General features: G+C 35.6%; 1 protein-coding gene across 13 annotated transcripts in view; it reads right to left on the bottom strand.

The window, feature by feature from the left end:
- Positions 1-21,803, bottom strand: part of ERC1 (ELKS/RAB6-interacting/CAST family member 1) — a 520,536-nt gene that overhangs the window by 269,652 nt on the left and 229,081 nt on the right. For all 13 annotated transcript variants that reach the window (XM_040462885.1, XM_040462876.1, XM_040462881.1 and 10 more), the window contains one exon: positions 19,250-19,385. In XM_040462885.1, coding sequence (XP_040318819.1) covers positions 19,250-19,385 — 136 coding nt within the window. The remainder of the gene's footprint in view (positions 1-19,249; positions 19,386-21,803) is intronic.

The following is a 21,803-nucleotide window of genomic DNA, read 5'->3' as shown; positions in this document are numbered from 1 at the left end:
TTCTATCAGAAAGACAAAATCCTATAGGACTTTAAGAACATGTAATAAAGGAAAGATCTTAAAATAAGAAGGATAAATGAAGCAAAGGCCAAGCAATATTAAGAATTAGATTCATCAGATTATAAGCATTTCCTCTTTAAATTCTTCTAGAACCAAAAGATTAAAAATAAAATGCTGCCTTTTATTAATACAATTAAATTAAAAACACAAGAACAAGAGTTACTAAAACATTCTCCAACTTTCAGAATACTTGCCATCAGTAAAAGATATGAAAGGATTTTGTCTTTTTTTGTACAACTCTCACTTAATTAGATTGTAGTTCACTTTTATAAGTGCAAGGCACAAAGTCCTTCCTAACAACTTTGTCTTCAAAAATCCAGAACTTGAAATCTGTCAAAGGTTAGTCAGATTTTTCTTCCAGCACTAAAAGAATAGCATCTTTAAAAAAAAGAATATTCACATTTCAGTAATGCATGCCATGTTCCCCCCCCCTTTTTTTTAAGTGTTCATTCTTCTAGTAGAAAATGTTATAAAATACCCTGATTTGGTCCTGTAAGTAAGGTTCTGCCTTGTACAGGACAGTTTAGCTCTATCAAAAAATACTTTCTTGAAATCTTAATGCTTCCAGGTGGCTTGCCATGAGTAGCAGAGTGCAGCTTCTAAAACCGTTGAAGCTTCAGCTGAAGGTTCCTAAAACAACGCCAGGGGAAATGAAATGATGCCAGTAAAAACAAAGGCCAAGGTAGTTTCAATTCAAAGAAAATGAAATGTAACAGAAGGATTATGTAGAAAGAGACAGATCAGTGAGTTCAGTCCTCTCAAAATGTCTAATGAATAACTTTATTTGTAGTAACATGGGATTTTGAATTACAAATTGTAAGCAAAAAGAATCACTAATGTTTCCCATTATCAACTGGTTATGAATAACTCAGAATTATGTTTTTGTCCGGTGAATAACTCAGAATTATGTTTTTGTCCGGTCAGTTATTTTCTTCGCTCTTAAGCTGTCTTTTGAAGATCTCCTGAGAGGCTTCTGTTATTCTAATCTAAATTATCCCAAAGAACTTCCCAGAACCTATTTCAAACAAACAGGCTTATCTGCATTTCTGCATGGACTGCAGCTTTGCAGTTTTATCAGTAAAATTTTTTTAGAGAGAGTTTACTTAATAATTTATCATAATGCAGATAATCAGTACAGGTTTTCATACTGAAAGTTTCATCAAAACCAGTAAGAAAATCAGTCTACCATATGAGCTCAGTGCACCAGGCCATTTATTTAAGCAAAGTTTTCCAGAGGGGGCACCTGGGTGGCTCTGTCGGTTAAGCATCTGACTCTTGGTTTCAGCTCAGGTCATGATCTCAAGATTTGTGAGTTAAAGCCACACATTGCGCTCTGTGCTGACAGTGTGGAGCATGCTTGAGATTCCCTCTCTCTGTCTCTCTCTCAAAATAAACTTAAGAAAAAAAATTTTTTTTCTAAAAGTTTTCTGGACTTTGTGGTAAACAAAGCCTTGCTCAAAATCTGTGTCCATAATAAGGACAAAGAACAAAAGCCAAGAAACACCATAAATAAAAAGAAGAAAACTATTAAACGATATTCATGAAATACGAAAAATTACATAACTTATACTAAGATCAATGTAAAACTAAGTATGGAACCATTTGCTCTAAGGAAGCTATAATAAACCAGGGTAGTAACAGAAGAATGAAGACACCAAATACCCTCATCACCTTCAAAACCAACACCAATAAAGTCCATAACTACTTAATCCGTCTAGTGAGTAAAATTTGGCTCCAGCTTTTTCAGAATCTTAATAGATGTTTGATAAGGTAAACAAGGAAGTTTCCTTTGTACTGAATTACACACCTTGAAACTGTTTCATTTAATAAAATATTAATGAGTTTTTAATAAATAAAATATTAATAAATTTTCATTTAATAAAATAAAATGAATCTGTTTCATTTAATAAAGTATCTAAATGCCAAAAATGAATAGAATCTTTCAGTTCTACAAATACTGGCACACTGGCACACCTAAACACACTGACAGATCATATTTATAATTATCTGTTCTTGTTGTTACGCTTTCGGTGACATTTTCTACACTTAGACCATAATATGGGTATTCTCTCTTTTTTTTTAAGTTTAGAATACTAGAGAAAAGATTTTTTTAAAAGTTTGGAAAGACCAAAAATGATCACCCACAAAGAATAAAAAGTTGGAAGGTACTGGAATGTTTTATTGGAAACACATTAGGGAACTAGAAGACCACTGAAGTATTACCTTCAAAACTCTGAAGGAAAGATGCTTTCCGATCTAAAATTCTATATCCGAACTATCATTCAAATGTAAGGGAAGAATTTACTTCACACCACAAACTCTCTCAGAAAGTTAGTAGGAATGTGCTCCAACAAACTTAAGAAGTAAACATACAAAGAGGAAGACATGGGATCCAGAAAAAAAGGAGTCTACCACAAATGAGTGGTGAAGGGAACCTAGAGGTAATGCCAAGCTTAGAGAATAACTACAATTTGGAGGAGAGGATAGATACTCACGGAACGGTGTTTCCAAGAAAAAACGGTGGATGAAGAGATTACCAGGTTAATAAATAAGGGCTGATGTATTCTACAATAGTACCAATAATGAAAGGAATGTTAGAGTAGGAGAAAGGAATTTGGGAATAAACTGGTGATATGTATACAAATACATAATAAAACAAATTTAAAAACCGAAAGCTGTTGTTATCAACAGGAAAAACTAAAGGTAAACTAAAGGAAATGTAATCATAATATACTACGTGCTTGAGACATAATAAGGTAAAACTTAATAAACTACGAGATGGAAGGAGGGAAGTGTGTGTGGTAACTTGCATTAAAAGGCTAATTCCTTATCATTCACGGTAAGAAGTCAGTAGGTAACTAATGTCCAAATAAGGAAAATAAGAAAACAACAATATAAGAATGTTATTTGGAAAGGGAGAAGTAAACAGAAGAAACAACCAAAATGGTGAAAGTACTTGTCTCAGGGAAGCAGGAATCCAGGTTAGACAAGAATGAGGTTGAGGGCTATCACAATTAATTGTCAGCCATGTAGCATTATTTCACTTTGTAAATGATATAAATAGGTATTGTTCAGAAAAAAAAAAACCAATATCAAATTTAAAAATATGTTAAAAGAGAAGCACATAATGCAAATAAATTAGTAAAAATACAAGAATTTCTGGCAATAGTTATAAATGTGGTAACTATTTCAGGTACGGATACTCTAAACATATGGGTTAACTATACACTATAGAAAGAGAACAGTCTGGGCAAATATACTGCAAGATGGTGCTAATGGTGAAAAAACACATACGAATTTTAAGGCACTCTTCCTCGTTTTTTTATTCAAAAGTTGAATTTTTTCATGCCAATAATTTGTATAGCATGTCAAAATTATCAGAAATTCTCTTCCGGGGCGCCTGGGTTGCTCAGTAGGGTAAGCGTCCGACTTCGGCTCAGGTCATGATCCTGCAGTTCATGAGTTCGAGCCCCGTGTCAGGCTCTGACAGCTCAGAGCCTGAAGCCTGTTTCAGATTCTGTATCTCCCTCTCTCTTTGCCCCTCCCCTGTTCATACCCTATCTCTCTCTCTTTCTCTCAATAATAAAATAAATAAATTAAGAAATATTTTTTTTTAATTTTTTTTTTCAACGTTTATTTATTTTTGGGACAGAGAGAGACAGAGCATGAACGGGGGAGGAGCAGAGAGAGAGGGAGACACAGAATCGGAAACAGGCTCCAGGCTCTGAGCCATCAGCCCAGAGCCTGACGCGGGGCTCGAACTCACGGACCGCGAGATCGTGACCTGGCTGAAGTCGGTCGCTTAACCGACTGCGCCACCCAGGCGCCCCAAGAAATATTTTTAAAGAAATTCTTTTCCAGTCATTAGGTAATGATGGTATATTTTAATAAGAACATTTTTGAGATAAAAGTTTAAACATCCCAACAGCATATGTGTAAGACACAGCACCAAGCCCTAATTCAAATAGCACTAACTATTCTGACAACAGAGAAAAACAAACTATGGATTTAAAGGAAGAAGAATTCAGCATATGGCATATCACTTTAATACCTAAGATATAAAGTGCCTAGTATTAGCTGTTTATTGTAATATAATAAGTTGCCTCAAAACATAGCTGCTTAAAACAACAGTGAACATTTTTTTAATCTCACACAGCTTCTGTGGGTCCGGAACTCAAAAACAGCTTAGCCAAACAGTTCTGGTTTCTCATGGGGTTACAGTCTATACGTCAGTCAGGATTCAGTCCTCTGCTTCCATTTACATGGTTGGCAAGTTGGTGATAGCTATTGGCAAGGGGTCTCTGTTCCTCTCCACAGGGCTGCCTGAGTGTCATTACGATATGGCGCCTAGCTTTCCTCATAGCAAGTGATCCAAGAGAACAAGGCAGACGCATCAATGTCTTTTATGATCTAGCTTCAGAAGTCACATACTATCACTTCTGACATTTTCTACTGTTCACACAGACTAATCCTGACACAATGTAGGAGAGGTTACACAAAGGCTCAAACACCAGGAGGTGACAATGATCTGGGGCCATCTTGGAAGATGATTATCATAGCATGTTAGAGTATACCTTTAGTATAAGAAAACTGAATTATCAAATGAAGCAATGAAGCATGACAACAGTGAATATCATAACTGCTTGAGAGTAGAATACCTGTTAGGATAACAGGGTCTTACTAGAAAGACATAGCTTTTGCTATGAGAGTATATTAAAATGGAACCAAATTAACACTAGATTACCTAAAATGTAAAAGACAGATATTAAGCAGACTTCACAAAATTGGGATATCCATTGGCTATCAGCAAAATATACATTTTGTCAACAATTATTCAGAATAAAACTCATGATAGGATTGAGTTCTAATGAAATATTTGTTTTATAAATTTTTTAAAATGTTTGTTTCTGAGAGAGAGACAGAGACAGAGAGACAGAATCTGAAGCAGGCTCCAGGCTCTGAGCTGTAAGCACACAGCCCAATGCGGAACTCAAACTCACCAACTGAGAGATTGTGACCTGAGCCGAAGTCGGAGGCTTAACCAACTGAGCCACCCAGGCACTCCTCTAGTGAAATATTTTCTTATGATTATGGTAAAAATTAAAGTAATCCAACTTAATTTGTTAGTAGTTCAGTACTAAGAATACTCAATATGCCAATCAATCAAAGGTCAACTGAAAAAATTACTGGGCAAATGTTTACATAGCTATATGTAATAGAGAATACTAATAGGTTTAGTCCTCACATTTTAGTTAAGTTTCTTTCTTTTGGAAACAAACCCATTTTTAAGGAAATTGGCCCTCACCTATGAATTCCCTATGAATTTTCATTATAATTGATTTTACTCTTAAGGGGGAAAAAATCACAAAATTTAGCAAAAAAAAAAAACAGTCTAATTTAAAATTACATAGAGAGGAATTATTTGTACTATTTGGAGTTAGCCAACTGTCTAGCCCTCACTATTTAGAAAAACGTTAAGTTGGCAGGGTGGGGGGAAAAAAACACATAGAGGAAGAAACTTCAATTTCATTCACCTGCTCTAACTTGGAATTTCACTCTATTTAACGAATTTAGGCAACCTTAAATTTAGAATGTACTGTATACCACAGACAACTCACTTAAAAGCCATCTGGAGACAGGAAAGGAACATGCTTTACCATTTTAAATAGTTTGTATCACTTAAAATGAGAGCAATATCTTTAGAATTTTACTTCAACTGCTGTAAGTTACGTTTGCACTCATCAAAACTAACAAAGACCAGTTTTCCTACCATGAGATTAGGTGCTGAAGCCTACTTACTATGACAACTACACTTATCAAATAAGGTCAAATAAGATCACTTCATTTACAGAATATAGGGTTCAAAGCAGGGGGTGTGTATGACTAGTTTTGGGGGTATGGTAGAGGGAGAGAGGAAGTGGGAAGCTACCAAAGAATTCTTCATATCCTTAAATAAGACTCCTATAGTCGAATGAGATTAGGGCAAAAGCTGTGGCAGCAGTAACTTGAGGCAAATTAACAAGAAGACCAGATTCTAGCAAATCCCATACTACTAATTCCCCTAATAGACTCATCTGAACTTTGCTTCTTGACATCAGCTCTGTCAACATCAACTATATACCACTGCAGCTCTAAGACTCTAGTCTCCACAGCCTTTCCTTCAAATCAAACATTCGTTAAGGACAGCAAAGGCAAACCAAACAAAAAAAAAAACCCAGCAATTAAAAATAATTTTTTGTTCTCTTCAAATATCTTCCTCACAATTAAAAGGAAAAATGGTACAATACTACAGTACCATAAAAAGAAGTCACCTGAGGAGCACTTGGGTAGCTCTATCAGTTAAGCGTCCAACTTCGGCTCAGGTCATGATCTCATGGTTTTTGAGTTCAAGCCCAGAATCAGGCTCTGTGGTGACAGCTCAGAGCCTGGAGCCTGCTTTGGATTCTGTGTCTCCTTTTCCCTCTGCTCTTCCCTCCCTCCCTCCCTCTCTCTCTCTCTTTCTCAAATATAAGCAAACATAAAAAAAAAAAAAAAAGAAAGAAAGAAATCACTGGATAATGACAGATCTTCTTAAGCTTCTCCCTCTGTCAACAGCAGAGGGAAGGTCACTGCAAATCTCACAAAGATTCTCCAAGGTAACCCAGCCTCCCATGTTCACTCATCACTTTCCCAACTTGAACTCTGCCTTGGTTATGGAGGTCATTTACTTGGGTTAATAGTAAGAGTTGCTTCTTTGGAATAAACACCACTTATCAGAGAAGCTTTAACATGTTCTGAAAGATATTAATGTTAATTGCTATCCATTATCCTTAACATAAAGAGACAGTAATTTTTTATTACTCTCAACCCCACTGCTTATTCTTCCTCTCTTTTCCCCATCCTCCAAGCATACAAACACATGCAGAAGATTTCATTAGAATCATTCAACATGTCAGAATTCAATTACCAACTGCTTAGATGCAAACTGGGAGAAAAAAATTGAAGCTAGATGCACTGATGAAGTCAATTTTATGAAAAGAAAGCCACCGTAACACAGAGACAGAATTTGGTTATACACCAACTATTTTTTATTTTAAGGAAATGCTTTGGCATAAAATTTAAAGGTATTTTCTTCCCCCTTCTGTCCATAGTCCCTCAAACATCTCCCGCACTCAAAGTTGAACTCTGTTATAACCTTAATTTTTAAAAATCAAAGTCAAACAAGAGCAGATGCATTTCATTAAAGAAAGAGAAATATATACATATACAATGGCGCTTATTTATTTATTTGAGGGGGGAAGGGCAGAGAGAGAATCCCAAGCAGGCTCCGCACTGATAGCATGCACCCCTACATAAATTTTACAGAATATATAGTAAAAATATCCCATGTAGATGAGCCAGGTTTTTATCTTAAAAATTCTGGTATCAAAAACTTGAGCAAGGACTTAGGGTTAGCCTAATCCTAGTACATGTCTCCTGTGATCAATAATGCTTATAGAGGGGCACAGGGGTAGTTGACTGAGTGACTGACTCTTGATTATGGCTCAGGTCATGATCTTGTAGTTTGTGAAATTGAGCCCCACATTGGGCTCTGTGCGGTCAGATTCCTTCTCCCTCTCTCTCTGCCCTCCCCCTGCTTGTGTGCATGCTCTCTCTCTCTCAAAAATAAAGTAAAATAAAATATAATGCTTATTAAAAGAACAAGCATAAATTTTCAAAGTCTTTACCAAACATGCCAAAGATAACCTTTTATTTAAAATAATGAATAACTGATGTGGTCTATAAGAGGATGACTTTGCCTTTGAGGTCTTAGCAAAAGGGATATATAAAGCCTGCTTCTGCTCTCTCTTAAAAATAAGAATCTTATTACAGACTTCACTTTCCAAATACAAAGGAGTTTCCACAACAACACAAAGGAAAGGATTAAACCATTCATTTTACTGAGGTGAGGATATAGTACTTGTAAGAATTTTAGTGCCAAATGTAACTTTAACCAGCCATTATTTTATGGGGAGCATTCTTATAATAAGCTAAAAGGATGTGGCTAAAAGTTCCCATAGAATAGGGCTAACCTTTGGGCACCTGGGTGCCTCAGTTGGTTAAGCATCTGAGTTCAGCTCAGGTCAGATCTCAATGTTCATGAGTTCAAGCTCTCCATCGGGCTCTGTGCTTATAGCTCAGAGCCTGGAGCCTGCTTTGGTTTCTGTGTCTCCTTTTCTCTCTGACTCTCTCTCTCAAAAATGAATAAATATTAAAAAAAAAAAAAAAAGAGAGAATAGGGCTAACCTTAACAGTAGGAAGCATCTTAGTAGACTACACATGAATATTATCAGTAAACATTCTTTCAGTAAATTTCACTGGCAATCAAATAGAACTGAACTTTGGCCAGAGAGAAAAGTATCTGCAGAGTCTATTTCAACCACTGTAGAGTTCCTTAGAATAAATTTATGACTTGTTTTTTGTTTTCTAAATGGTAAAAAGCAGCACAGTTTGGGCTAAACCCTTTTAAAAACTGCACACATGCCAAAAATTTGAGTAGGTGCTTCACCTACAGGAAAGCCAAATTTTCAACTTAATTCCAGCAACTATGTACAAGGTTGTAAAAATGGACCTAATTTGTATATACTTTTCCAGTGTGATCCCTAAGTCCATTTAATATTTCTTGAGAACACCATAAACACCCACCTATGTCCATATTCTAGACAGAAAAAGACCTATTTTGCCAAAGAAAAAAATTAAAGAGGAAGAAATGACATAGGATTAAATCTTTAAATAGGTCAAGGAGAATATTTGTTAAGGAACCAAAATTGATTTTTACAAGAACATCATTAATATATTACAGGTACCTAATATATTAGGTGACACATCACATACTATTTCTAGAAAAAGATCAGAGAATCTTAATTTTTTTAATGTTTTCTTAAATAATTACCCCCATGGCCAATGTGAAAACCAAACATAAGTAGTCTTCATTTCAGAAAGGAAAAACATCTCTTACCCAAATGGAAGAATGTTTGCTTTTGATACAGCAAATCCAATCAATTTTTAAAGAAAAACACAAATGTTTCACTGATAATGCTTCTGAAAAGAGAATATGTCTAAATATACATAAAGTTTTCCTGTCACTATTTCTATTGTTTTCATTTTCTTTGAACTTTGTTGTTAATATTCATTGGTCTCAGGAGAGCTGAGTCACAAGAGCCACAGTGTTCTTTCAGCAGTCCCATTAATCTCTGTGACAGTAACCTCTCTCAAGGTTAAATTCAAATACTTATCTTTGTTATAAATAAAAACAAAGCACCAAACCACTATCAAACCAAGCTTCATCCCTACCCACCTTCAGTCTACTTTGTCTTATTATTAGAATATGACTAAAACTTGTAGTTTTGTCAAAAGACAAAGTGAGTGTTACTACTTAAAAAATAAAAACATGTAAGGTAAATATTCTCAACTAACTGCAGATAACATTTCTTTGTTAAAATATTTGAAGTCCTGGGTGCCTGGGTGGCTCAGTTGGTTGGGCGGCTGACTTCAGCTCAGGTCACGATCCTGTGGTTAGTGGGTTTGAGCCCCGTGTCAGGCTCTTTGCTGACAGCTTAGAGCCTGGAGTCTGTTTCGGATTCTGTCTCTCCCTCTCTCTCTGCCCCTCCTTTGCTCATTCTCATTCTCATTCTCTCTCTCTCAAAAATAAACATTTAAAATATGTGTGTGCGTGTGTGTGTGTGTGTGTGTGTGTGTGTGTATAATTATTCCTTAAAGAGTAATCTATGAAATTTTAAAGACTACTAGAATGCTAAATATTGTAGCATCATACAATTTTTTTTAATTTGTAACTTAAATTTTATTATAACAATTATAGCTGCAGTTAGTGAATGGCTGCCTATGTAAAACAATATTTAAGAAAGGCTGAAAAGATATGTTTAAAACAGCCCTTAACCTAAGGCAGATATAAACTAGCACAGAAGAGAAAGTGATTAAATCATACAAAAGCAATTATAATGTATTAAAAAGTATAAAATGACAAAGTATAATTAAACATATAGGCTGAGGAACAACAGATATGACAATAACAAAACAGGGTACAGATCATAAACAAAGCTTAATTTTAAGCCAGAATGTTTAGGTGGTAAAACTGGAAATCCACCGGGAAAAGATTCTGTATAAGAAAAAGAGCATAGATTAGAAAATCAACAAACTGTATTTACGAAACATCAACACTATAGCTTCTCTAGAATATAGTAGCTATACTAGGAAGTATCTCACCTAAAAATGAGGTTAGAAATACTTAAAGGTTTGGTTGATGGGAGACTCCAAAGGCCAGGCTAAGATGCTTGTGAATGAGTGTTCTGGACATCTATCAATTCAACTGAAATCAATAAACACTTTTAGAGAGAACCAACTATGTACAACATACCAAGACCTAATTCCCAAACTCAAATATATGGGGGAAACAACACACAAATTATTAGTATGTAATATAAAGTAGGATAAAACAGATATCAAAGCAGAAACAAAGTCTAATGGAATTACAACAGAGGCCTGATTAATACCAACTGTGAGGATTTGGGCAGGCTTCACAAGGGAGGAAGCATCTGATCTGAACCTTATAAAGATAGGCAGCCTTTCAACAAAGAGATTTCCTAATCGCAACATCACCATCAGTCAAATCAGCTAAGATTATGCTTTCATATAATGTTTATTTAGGAGGTCCTTATTGCTGGGATTTGCCTAATTTTGTTTTTTTATATAGCAATTACTTACAAATTGCACTATAACACACCTTTTGACAAAAAGAGCATATCACAGCACTCAGCACAGTGACAGTTCCATAACGGGCACACAATAAATGTTTACTGAGGACAACTACAGATTATTCTGAAATCTTATTTGGCCAATCAAGGTGAAATACAGCTTACAAAAAAATATTAATAAAACAACTCAGAACTAAATTTAATACAGAGCGAAATTCTTGAGTAAGGGAAACAAAGTTCAGCAAAATTAAATGCAGACTATCAAGAGAAGAGGCATTATAATTAAAAAACACGATAGCAGAAAAGGCTCATCACCAATATGCGTCATCACCAATATGTGCAGCATTGTTTTTATCATTCATGTACTTTATTCATGAATATTGAATGGAATTGTAAAATAGTGTAGATGTATATATGGATCATACTAGAAACACTTTAAGTAACCATTGTATAATCAAGTCTTAATATCAGTCACATATATACCTAAAGATAGACATTACAAAGACTTTGTGAAGGGCAGTGAATTTTGGTGAGTGTGTGACAGAAAAACTGGCCAAGGCAAGTGTATAGATCAGTATAGGACCATCTACTATCTCCAAGGTCAATAAGATAGAATGGAAGACATTTATCTACCTTAGCCCAGGGAAATCACTGCTCTTTCTTGACCATTTTGAATACACTGGATCAGACCACTCAATGATGCTGTCCTCTTTCTCAGACTCTCAGCACCATTACCATGATGTACTTACTCCCCACTCTGGAGACCATCTTCTCTCTTGCCTTCTATAATGCCATATTCTCCTTTTTCTCTCCCATCTCAACTGGCCTTTTCATTTTAGTTTCTTTTCAAACACCACCCTCTCCTACCCAAACCCATCTCTACCTACTGAGGATTCCAACAGCTCAGCTCTAAGTCCAGGTTCTTCTGTTAATATTTTACCTCTAGACGATATGACTGATTCCTACAGACTTCAATATGATTTTTAAACTCAAGTCCCCAAAATTAATTTCTATGGACTTTTTATCATTATGTTACATTGTCTTCCCCATATGGCAATATGCTCCAGAGGCTGTAGGGAGCATGTCTTTTCACTACTATATAATCAAGTCTAGCAACAGACTTTTACACGTAGAAAGCATTTGATAATTTTATACTGAATAAATAAAAGACATCAAGTACGTCTAAGGAAAATGAGTAAAAATTAAGCCTGATATCTTGGAGGGATATAGACTAATCAAGGTACATCAACTCTAATAAAATAGCCATATTTTCATATCATAGTTTTATGATTTAGGTCAGATTTTCAGAACAATCAACTTGTTCAATTAAGTTCTAAAGCCTTAAACTAAGGCTTTAAGATATCAACTAAACTAAGGCTTTAAGATATCAAACAATATGGAGAACACAGTAATATCTGCTTTGCGAATTTAGAAATGGTATTTGAAAAAAGCCCAAGGTATCTATCCTGTATCATTAAGCTTGGAGGTAAGATGTTTTTGAAATTCACAGCTCATTTATTTCAAGGGAATGAGAACATGAAGTGATAATTAAAAGTGCTGAGATGGGTGCCTGGGTGGCTCACTCGGCTAAGCCTCTGACTTCAGATCAGGTCATGATCTCACAATTCGTGGGTTTGAGCCCCACATCAGGCTCTGTGCTGACAGCTCAGAGCCTGGAACCTGCTTCAGATTCTGTATCTTCCTCTCTCTCTGCCCCTCCCATGCTCAATCCTCTAATCCTCTCTCTCTCTCTCTCTCAAAAATACATAAACATTAAAAAAAAAAGTGCTGAGAAAAGAGTCAATGACAATTTGAAATAAATTTTTAATTCTGAACTAATTATAAAAATACAGAGAGGCTGCAAAATTAGTACACAGTTCCCATATACCCCTCCACCCAGCCTCCTCTAATGTTAAGAGCTTACATAACCATAGTACAGTGATCAAAATTAGGAAATTTACATTGGTACAATACTCTTCACAAAACTAAAGACCTTCTTCTAATTTCAACAGATTTCCCCTAATGTCCTGTATCTGATTTAGGATTCAATCTGGGATCCCACAGTTCATTTAGTTAACATTTCTTCTAAGTGCCACTCCATCTACAATAGTTTTCAGTCTTTGTCTTTCACAATCTTGACACTTTTAAAGTGTACTGCATAGTTATTTTATAAAAATGTTCCAGAATTTGGATTTGTCTGGTATTTTCTCATAACTGGAATAAGATTATACATTTTGGAGAAAGAGCACAGATATGAGATTGTCTACTTTCTCAGTACATCATATCAAGGGGACCATGATGTCAATATCTGACTACTGCTAATGCTAACCTGAATCATTCTGTTAAGGTGGTGTCTATTAGGTCTGTTCACAGAAATGTTAGTCTTCCCTTTAATTTTTTTTTTTTCAACGTTTTTATTTTTTATTTTTGGGACAGAGACAGAGCATGAACGGGGGAGGGGCAGAGAGAGAGGGAGACACAGAATCGGAAACAGGCTCCAGGCTCTGAGCCATCAGCCCAGAGCCTGACACGGGGCTCGAACTCACGGACCGCGAGATCGTGACCTGGCTGAAGTCGGACGCTTAACCGACTGCGCCACCCAGGCGCCCCTAGTCTTCCCTTTATACCTAATAAACATCTCAGGGAATATATTTTGAGACTATTATTCCTCAAATGTTCACCCACTAATTTTCACAACCATCACTGCATCTGGTCTGCAACACTTATTACTGAGGTGTTTGTTTCGTGGTGATTTTTAAAAATCTGCATCCTTCTACACTTACTAATTAGAAATCTTCTTCGGGAAAGAACTGCTCTCACCCCCCTACTTACTTATGCATTTGATTATTTATATCAGTATGAGCTCATATTTATTTCATTCTATGGATTAAATTCAAATATTACCATTATTTATCTTTTTACTCAAATTGTTTTAACATGAGACATTAGGTGCTCCTTCAGGTTGGCTCCTATGTTCTTTCACAAGCCTGCATTCTTTTGTTGAGCATTTTCCTATTTTCTGGAACCACAAAGTTATCCAGGCTCACTGTATATTTTCCCTGCCCCAACCCTGAAATCAACCATTTCTTCAAGATGCCTTGGTTCATCTTACTGAAGAAAGGTGTATAGAAACCAGAATCTGGGTGTTAGGTGTGCTTACTACTTCTAAGCCCTTTTGGTGGACAAAGAGGAAATATAAGCATATATAACAACCCCATACATATATACATATCAGTATTTCTATATTTATTTGCATATAAATTAAATACCATGAATTCATACTAATATCTCTGATTCCAGTACAACGCTACAGGGTTTACTTAAGCCTTCCCACTTCACTTATTTATAACTTCTTGCTTAAACAATGAAAAGCTCGCCCTCATTATATTTACTTGAATTCTAGTACACATATCAAGTGCTCCCAGAATGGCTAGCCTATCCTTTGTGAGAAACACATTTATTACTAGGTTACAACATTTATGTATAGTTCTTTGTCTTTAGCTTTCTAGCATTCAGTCAAGACAATGTCTTCCAAAACTATTTAGGTTAGTTCCTTTCTTCCCCAGCCCTTTGAGGGTGTTTGTATTATACATTTATAAAACAAGTTTACCTGTTAGTGTTTGTATTCTCTTTGGCTTTTCCCCCCACCCCACCCCACCCCACATCTTGATTGGTTTTGTTTACCTAGTTTTTAGCATATGTGAAATAGTACTATGGTTCGGAGAGTCAAAGTCTTTATTACATAACAGAAGGTTCTCCTCAAACCTACCACCCCAATCCCATTTCCCCTTTCTTTCCACTCTTCTCATCACTCCCATAGATAACTGGTCTCTTTAGTTTCTAGTTTATCCTTCCTGTTTTCTTTTGAAAAAGAAAAAAAAAAAGATGAGATATAAGTGTATTTTCTTATACCAAGAGTAGCATACTATAGATAGTCTTTGTGCTTCCCCCCTCCCCCCAACTTAACAGGATGTCCATATCAGGTCATTAGAGATCTTCCTCACTTTTTTTTAAAGCTTCCAAGTCTCCAGTTTGTGGATGTACCATAGAAGACTCAAGTACTCTCCTACCTACAGGCAATTAGGTTGTTTCTAATATTTCACAATTACCCACAATACTGTAAAGAACCGTTTATATAAGTATTTTTATATTGCCTGAGCTGTATCTTCAGATACAAGATGATGGATAGCTGAGTCAGTAAGTTAACTGCATATGTATATATGGTAATTATAACCTACATTAAAAAATCATGTTTTGAACTTTAATAATTTTTAAGAGTAAAAGGGGGCTTCTACAACCAAAAAATCTCAGACAAGTTAATATACATAACACAAAAGTACAAACAGAATACAATGGAATGTCAATGTCCTACATTAAGAAAGGGCACTCGTATCTAAGGCCATGATAAACAATGCCAAGGTTTACAGTCTGCAGGATTCCTAGGTTCTCTCCACTTTCAGGTATCATTTTCATTTCATATGTAAGGAATTTATTTAATCTTTTTAGAACATTTTTAATGTGTTGAACCAAAAATGAGGAGTAAAGTAACAACTTATTTCCAAACTCACGTTCTGCCAAAAAGGAATACTTTTAGTTCCATCTTAATATTCAAAAAATGGAAAATTGAAAGAAATAAAGTTATCTTTTCAAAACACTTTTAATATAAAACATGGGATTTTGAATTAAAAAAAACAGTACAGCAAGGACATCAAATGTGCAAATGCTACACTCAACTATCATGAATAAACCTCACATGTGATGCTGAACAAAAGTCACAGAATAAATATGATGACTCATTTACATAAAATAAAATATGCAAAACTAACCTATACTTATTTAATATATACACAGGTTGCAAAGAAAAGCAAAGAACAATAAAAGCCAAAATAATAATTTCCTCTAGAGGAAGGGAGGAAAAAATGATCAGGAAGGAATATACATATGATTTCTGGGATGCTAGTAATCTTCTAATTTCTTGAGATGATCACTTTACATGTATTATTTACATTGTGTGTATATGTGTATTTTATGTACTTCTTCTAACGTATTTAATCTTGCAGAATAATGAAAGACAAATTTAAAAAGTAATATCACTGCTTTGTGGCAAACTGTAACTTCTACTAGGAAGAGTGAAGACACCAATGAACTACCATAACTGGCAGTCACTGAATAACAAAAAGTGAAAATTAACCTTCTTGTCTTAAACCAGGTTTTAATCTTCACAAACAAAAGAAAACATACTATGTATTTACTAATATCATCAGTAGAATTAAACTTTGGAAGGCAAGGTGGCACCTGATAAAGATTATTCATTATTCATCAAATCTGAAAAAATTAAATACACCATATTTTTAACATGATAAAGAATATACTTTAATCCTAGAATTATTATGCCTATAGTGGAAATACTAAAATAATTCCTTCCCTCTCATTTCCTATTTCACAAAAACATCAACAGATGAACCCAAATATATATGCAGAAATTTAAAACACACAAAAAAATTCAGGTATTAGAACTATTTTTAATACAAGTCCAAAATCAATTGCTTTTCTACTATTATACTTTCATGAATTCTGATTAGCCATTTCTCCAAGATCACTAGCTTTTTTTAGTGGAGATTCATATTTAGAGATCACAATCTAGGTGCTAGGGATGTTGACTACCACTGGTTGTCATTTGCAACAACATGGTTAAGAAGTGAGTGGCAGAGCTAGTTAGTACAAGAGCTGAGATCACATGGAAAATATCCTAGTTGTAACCCTATACTCTTTTCACTATATTTAAATGAACTACATCCATGTGTATCTTGCATATGGCCATGAGCTATCATTTGTCATTATTTTTATATCCATCACTTAGTGAGACACCTTGGAAAAGTCATTCATCCACTCTAAACTAGTTTTCTATGTAATATATAAAATAAATAATCTGATGTCCTTATTTCTCAAATCATACAAAGAGTAAATAGGAGATTACATGTGAAGGCTCTTTTGATAATAACATAAAAACTGACAAAAGATTAAAAGGGCATCTTTCGGTTTACGCAGACAGACTGGTAACAGAAAACATTAAAGGGGTGGAGGACAGAAGACAAATGAAAAATTAAGGAGGTAACATAAATAAGGACCTGTCTTATAAATTAAATATTTTCAGTAATTAAAAACATTATGATACTAGTTCAACAAAGGAGGCTGAATGAAATCCTAGAAATAGCCTAATCGTTCAATGAAATGAGCAATGAAATAATTTCCTATCAATGATCTAGTTAAATTGTTAGCAATGAAGAAAAATAAGACCCTCACCACACAAAATATCCTAAAATAATTTAAATTAAGAAGGTAAAAAATGGAAGTCCAGAGCAACTTAAAAATATTTATAGGCAAATATTTATATGTTCTCAAAACAGGGATAAACAAACCAAAAAAATTCTTGGGGAAAAGGCCAACACGGAAGAGAGATAGCATTTGATTTATATTAACAAATGAAAATTTAAGACATGAATAAATACTTAGCCTCACTGGTAATCAAACAAATGTAAATTAAAACAAAAATTAAATATTTTCCGGGGCGCCTGGGTGGCTCAGTCGGTTAAGCGTCTGACTTCGGCTCAGGTCATGATCTCACGGTTCATGGGTTCGAGCCCCACATCAGGCTCTGTGCTGACAGCTGGGAGCCTGGAGCCTGCTTCGGATTCTGTGTTTCCCTCTCTCTCTGCCCCTCCCCGACTCGCGTGCTGTTTCCCTCTGTCTCAAAAATAAATAAACATTCAAAAAAAATTGTTTTTAAATTAAATATTCTCCATCCATCAGACTGGCACTTTAAAAAAAGGGAGTGGGGGGCACCTACATGGCTCAGTCAGTTAAGCGTCCAACTTCGGCTCAGGTCATGATCTTGCCATTCCTGAGTTCGAGCCTCATGTCAGACTCTGTGCTGACAGCTCAGAGCCTGGAGCCTGTTTCAGATTCTGTGTCTCCCTCTTTCTCTGCCCCTCCCCTGCTCTCACTCTGTCTCTCTCTCTCTTAAAAATAAATAAACATTAAACAAACAAAAAAAACTTTTTAAAAAGGAGGAAGAAAATTGATAATATCAACTACTGTTGGCAACAGTGAGGGAAAACCGGTACGCTGCTTCTATCAAAAGGTGCTGCATTTGAAAAGATGTGTATTGTTTCTATAAGAACCATGCACTGTATAATAAAATTTATATAAAACAGGAATGAAAAAAGAAATTAAAAAGTCAGATTTTTGTGTCTGAAATGGATCTGTTGTGAAGTCTAAAAATGTCCCACAAATCTCTTCAGTAAAGATTGCATGATAATGCAATTGTGGCATAAATACTCTCTCAAACCAAATTAAAAGTTTCAACGAGAGAAAAACAAAGTGGCGGCAGCTTAGCAGAATTAGCAGATATGCTTCCCTAAAATTTTTTTAAATTTTTTTTTTCAACGTTTATTTATTTTGGGGACAGAGAAAGACAGAGCATGAACGGGGGAGGGGCAGAGAGAGAGGGAGACACAGAATCGGAAACAGGCTCCTGGCTCTGAGCCATCAGCCCAGAGCCCGACGCAGGGCTCGAACTCACGGAGTGCGAGATCGTGACCTGGCTGAAGTCGGACGCTCAACCGACTGCGCCACCCAGGCGCCCCTAAAATTTAAACTTCATTCTGACAGGTTACAGATCCAGAAAGTCTCAGGTAAAATCATGGCTGAGCCACTTACAGAGCTGTGTGCATTCAGGTAAATAATTCAATTTCTCGGAGTCACTTTATTACCTGTAAAACGTGCACAAAACCACCTGCCCCACAAGATCAATGTCAAGGTTAGAAATAATGAATGACCAAAGGCCTGAGTTCAAGTAATGGGCACATAACAGGAACTTACCATATCGTCACTAGTACTGTTATGGAGTTTAGTTACACCTAATTTTTGAAAAATTATCACTCCACTGAAGTGAAAAAGTATAGTTTATACATCCTGTATGACTGTGAAATATGCTCTCTAAAGTGAATATTTAAAAAGGAGGGAAAGAAAGAGAGAAAGGAAAAAGCAGAGAGAATAAAGGTAAAAGAAGAATAAAAAAACAGAATGAAGTTAAACAGACTTAGTTAACCAAGATTAGCAATGTACTCTAATGAAGGAAAATGGCAAATAGTAATACTGACCACCCTGAAGCTTAAGAGAACCCACTCATTAAACTGACGTTGAACTTACCAATTAAATGCGATCAACTTGAAGATGAACTTTCTCCTATGCTGAGGTGTCCTCACAAAGCTGTGGAATAAAACTTGCCTTTTCTATTTAAAGCCATTCCTTTATTGCTAAACAGTTGGTCTCAGAGGAAGGCAGCAAGCAGGGTTAGAAAGAGAAAAAAGAGGAGGATAAAGATGAAGAGAAAAACAACATGCAATCATGGATCAATCTCTTCACCCGATCCTTTCAGATTCTCCTCAGGTTCTAACCTGTAGTTGTTGGGAGCTATCATTGAGGTTATCCTCCCTCCGTCGAGCCTCCTCAAGCATCTGCGCACTCTTCTTCTTTTCCACCTGTTCCTTGTGCTTCAGATTTGCTACCTTCTTATTCTGGTCTTTCACTTGCCTATTGATAAGGGAGGAGAAAAATCAAGCTTTTCATATATCTGCATAAAAAAGAATATTTTTATTTAGAAATATATAGCACTTATGCCAAAAACTGGCTGAAAACCAACAAAGAATTTCTGCTGCAAAATTTTTCTAACAATTCAAAATTCTTTGCTACCAATGGAAACAAATTGGTAACAATGGTGTTTCAGAAACATGTGTTCAAGCACGTACTTTATGAAGCACAAAATTATAAAACAAAAGAAAGACACAGGATAGTCTGAAATAGCAGAAGAAAAGAAACCAATTCAGAGATTTATGTTGGAAATAGGGAAAGGCTACTGACATCAATGTTATGAAATATTTTCTCTTTTTTATTTGCATATCTATTACTGATTTTTGACTTGCGATTAACATTAGGTTTTTACATAACATCTTATGCATATATCAGCCTATATTAAGTTGATGGTCACTTAAGCTTGAACCCGTTCTTTACTGATAGAGAATTTAAAACAATGGACAAAAAGATATGCACTGGACTTGAGAAAAGAGAGTAAGACCCTTAACAGAGAGATAGGAAACATAAAAAACCAATCAGATATGAACTCTGTAAATGAAATTAAAAATACACTATATGAAATAGACTGGAGGAAGCAGAACACCGGATCAGTGACCTGGAGGACAGAGTAATGCAAAACAATCAAGCTGAACAGGAGAGAGGAAAAAAATAATAGTAACAAATGCAAAGAGACTTAGGGAACTCATTGACACCATCAAGTGTAGTAACATTGGAAATATAGGAATCTCAGAAAGAAGTGAGAGAGAAAAGAGGGTAGAAAATTTATTTGGAGAAATAATAGCTGAAAGCTTCCCTATATGAGGAAGGAAATGGAAATCCAGATCCAGGAAGCCCACAGAAGTCCACAACAAAATCAACCCAAGGAGGTCCACACAAAGATACACAGTAATTAAAATGGTGAGGAGTGACAGAGAATTTTAAAAGCAGCCAGAGAGAAGAAAACAGTCATATACAAGGGGACCCATTAGGCTATCAGCTGATTTTTCAGCAGAAACTTTGCAGGCTAGAAGGGAGTGGCATGATATATTCAAAGTGCTAAAGGAAAAAAACCTGCAGCCAAGAATACTCTATCCAGAAAGGATGGCTCCCCAGAGCTGATTAATACAACAAACAGCTGCTGGGTGCCCCTTGTGCATTTTCCTGTGTGCTATCTCACCTCACTTCACCATACACCTGTGAAGTGGGCACTGTGTTATTTCTATTTTAGAAATGAGGGGCGCCTGGGTGGCTCAGTCAGGGGTCCAACTCTTGACCTCAGCTCAGGAGATGATTTCACAGTTCGTGAAATCAAGCCCCACATTGGGCTCTGCACTAACAACGCAGAGCCTGCTTGAGATTAGCACTCTCCTTCTGTCTCTCTGCCCCTTCCCCACTCATATGCGTGTACACTCTCTCTCCCTCAAAATAAATAAAAACACTTAAAAAATAGTAAAAATAGAAAATTTATTCAAGATCAAACAGTAAGTTAGTCACATAGATGGTAAAATAAAAGGTCTGATGGAAGTGCACACTAATAGGCTATGCTAAGGTCACATTTCAGATCTGTACTTTCTGCCATCTTGAATATCCACAGAAATATTTAGCCACAGAGAATAAAAACAGATACCAGTAAAAGAAATAAAAATGCAAATCATGTTTATATTTGATTCTCCTCACTATATAATTTTCTATGCTAATGTTTTGATTTTTTTAAATCTGATATCAATTATATCCTAATGGAAAAAAACAGATTGGGACCTTTGCATTAGAAAAGACCAAAAAATGAAGCAAGATTTTTTCATGAATCAAATTGCTCTTTCTCAAAATTAAACTTCTCATAATGTTAGTTTACTGATACAAATATTTGCTGTTTTTAGAGTGAAAAAAATTTTAGATGGTATATAAATTCTTTTCACCCTGCATCTGTGGATTATTCCAGATGGTGCTAGCAACCACTAAAGCCATAGCAGTAACCTGGTTATTTGGAGCATTATGACACATGGAGGAAGAAACCTAATTAAAATCACCTGTGTATTTTTTGGTTAGCGGGCCAACCTTAAAGACTCAATTGTTGATCCAATCAAAACCCTTTTCATTCTTCAGTACTTTTTATCGTTATTATTATCTGAGAATGAGTGGTTTATTTTCATCCTGACTTTACCCGCAAGCCATAGAACTAGGTCAGGGTGTTTTTAGTGGTGTTTCAGAAAAGAGAATAAAAAATCCCATTGCCCCTATCCTATCCCAATAATCATTCCAATCCAACTTGTAGTATGCATTTAAAAACCAAAACTGTTTGGGGGTGCCTGGGTGGCTCAGTCAGTTAAGCGACTGACTTTGGCTCAGATCATGATCTCTCAGTTCATGAGTTTGAACCAA

This window comes from Herpailurus yagouaroundi, unplaced genomic scaffold (genome assembly GCF_014898765.1).
Source record: "Herpailurus yagouaroundi ecotype Mexico unplaced genomic scaffold, PumYag 355, whole genome shotgun sequence".
Classification (NCBI taxonomy): Eukaryota; Metazoa; Chordata; class Mammalia; order Carnivora; family Felidae; genus Herpailurus; species Herpailurus yagouaroundi.
The sequence above is the reverse complement of the archived record's forward strand: the minus strand, read 5'-3'. Positions and strand labels throughout refer to the sequence as shown.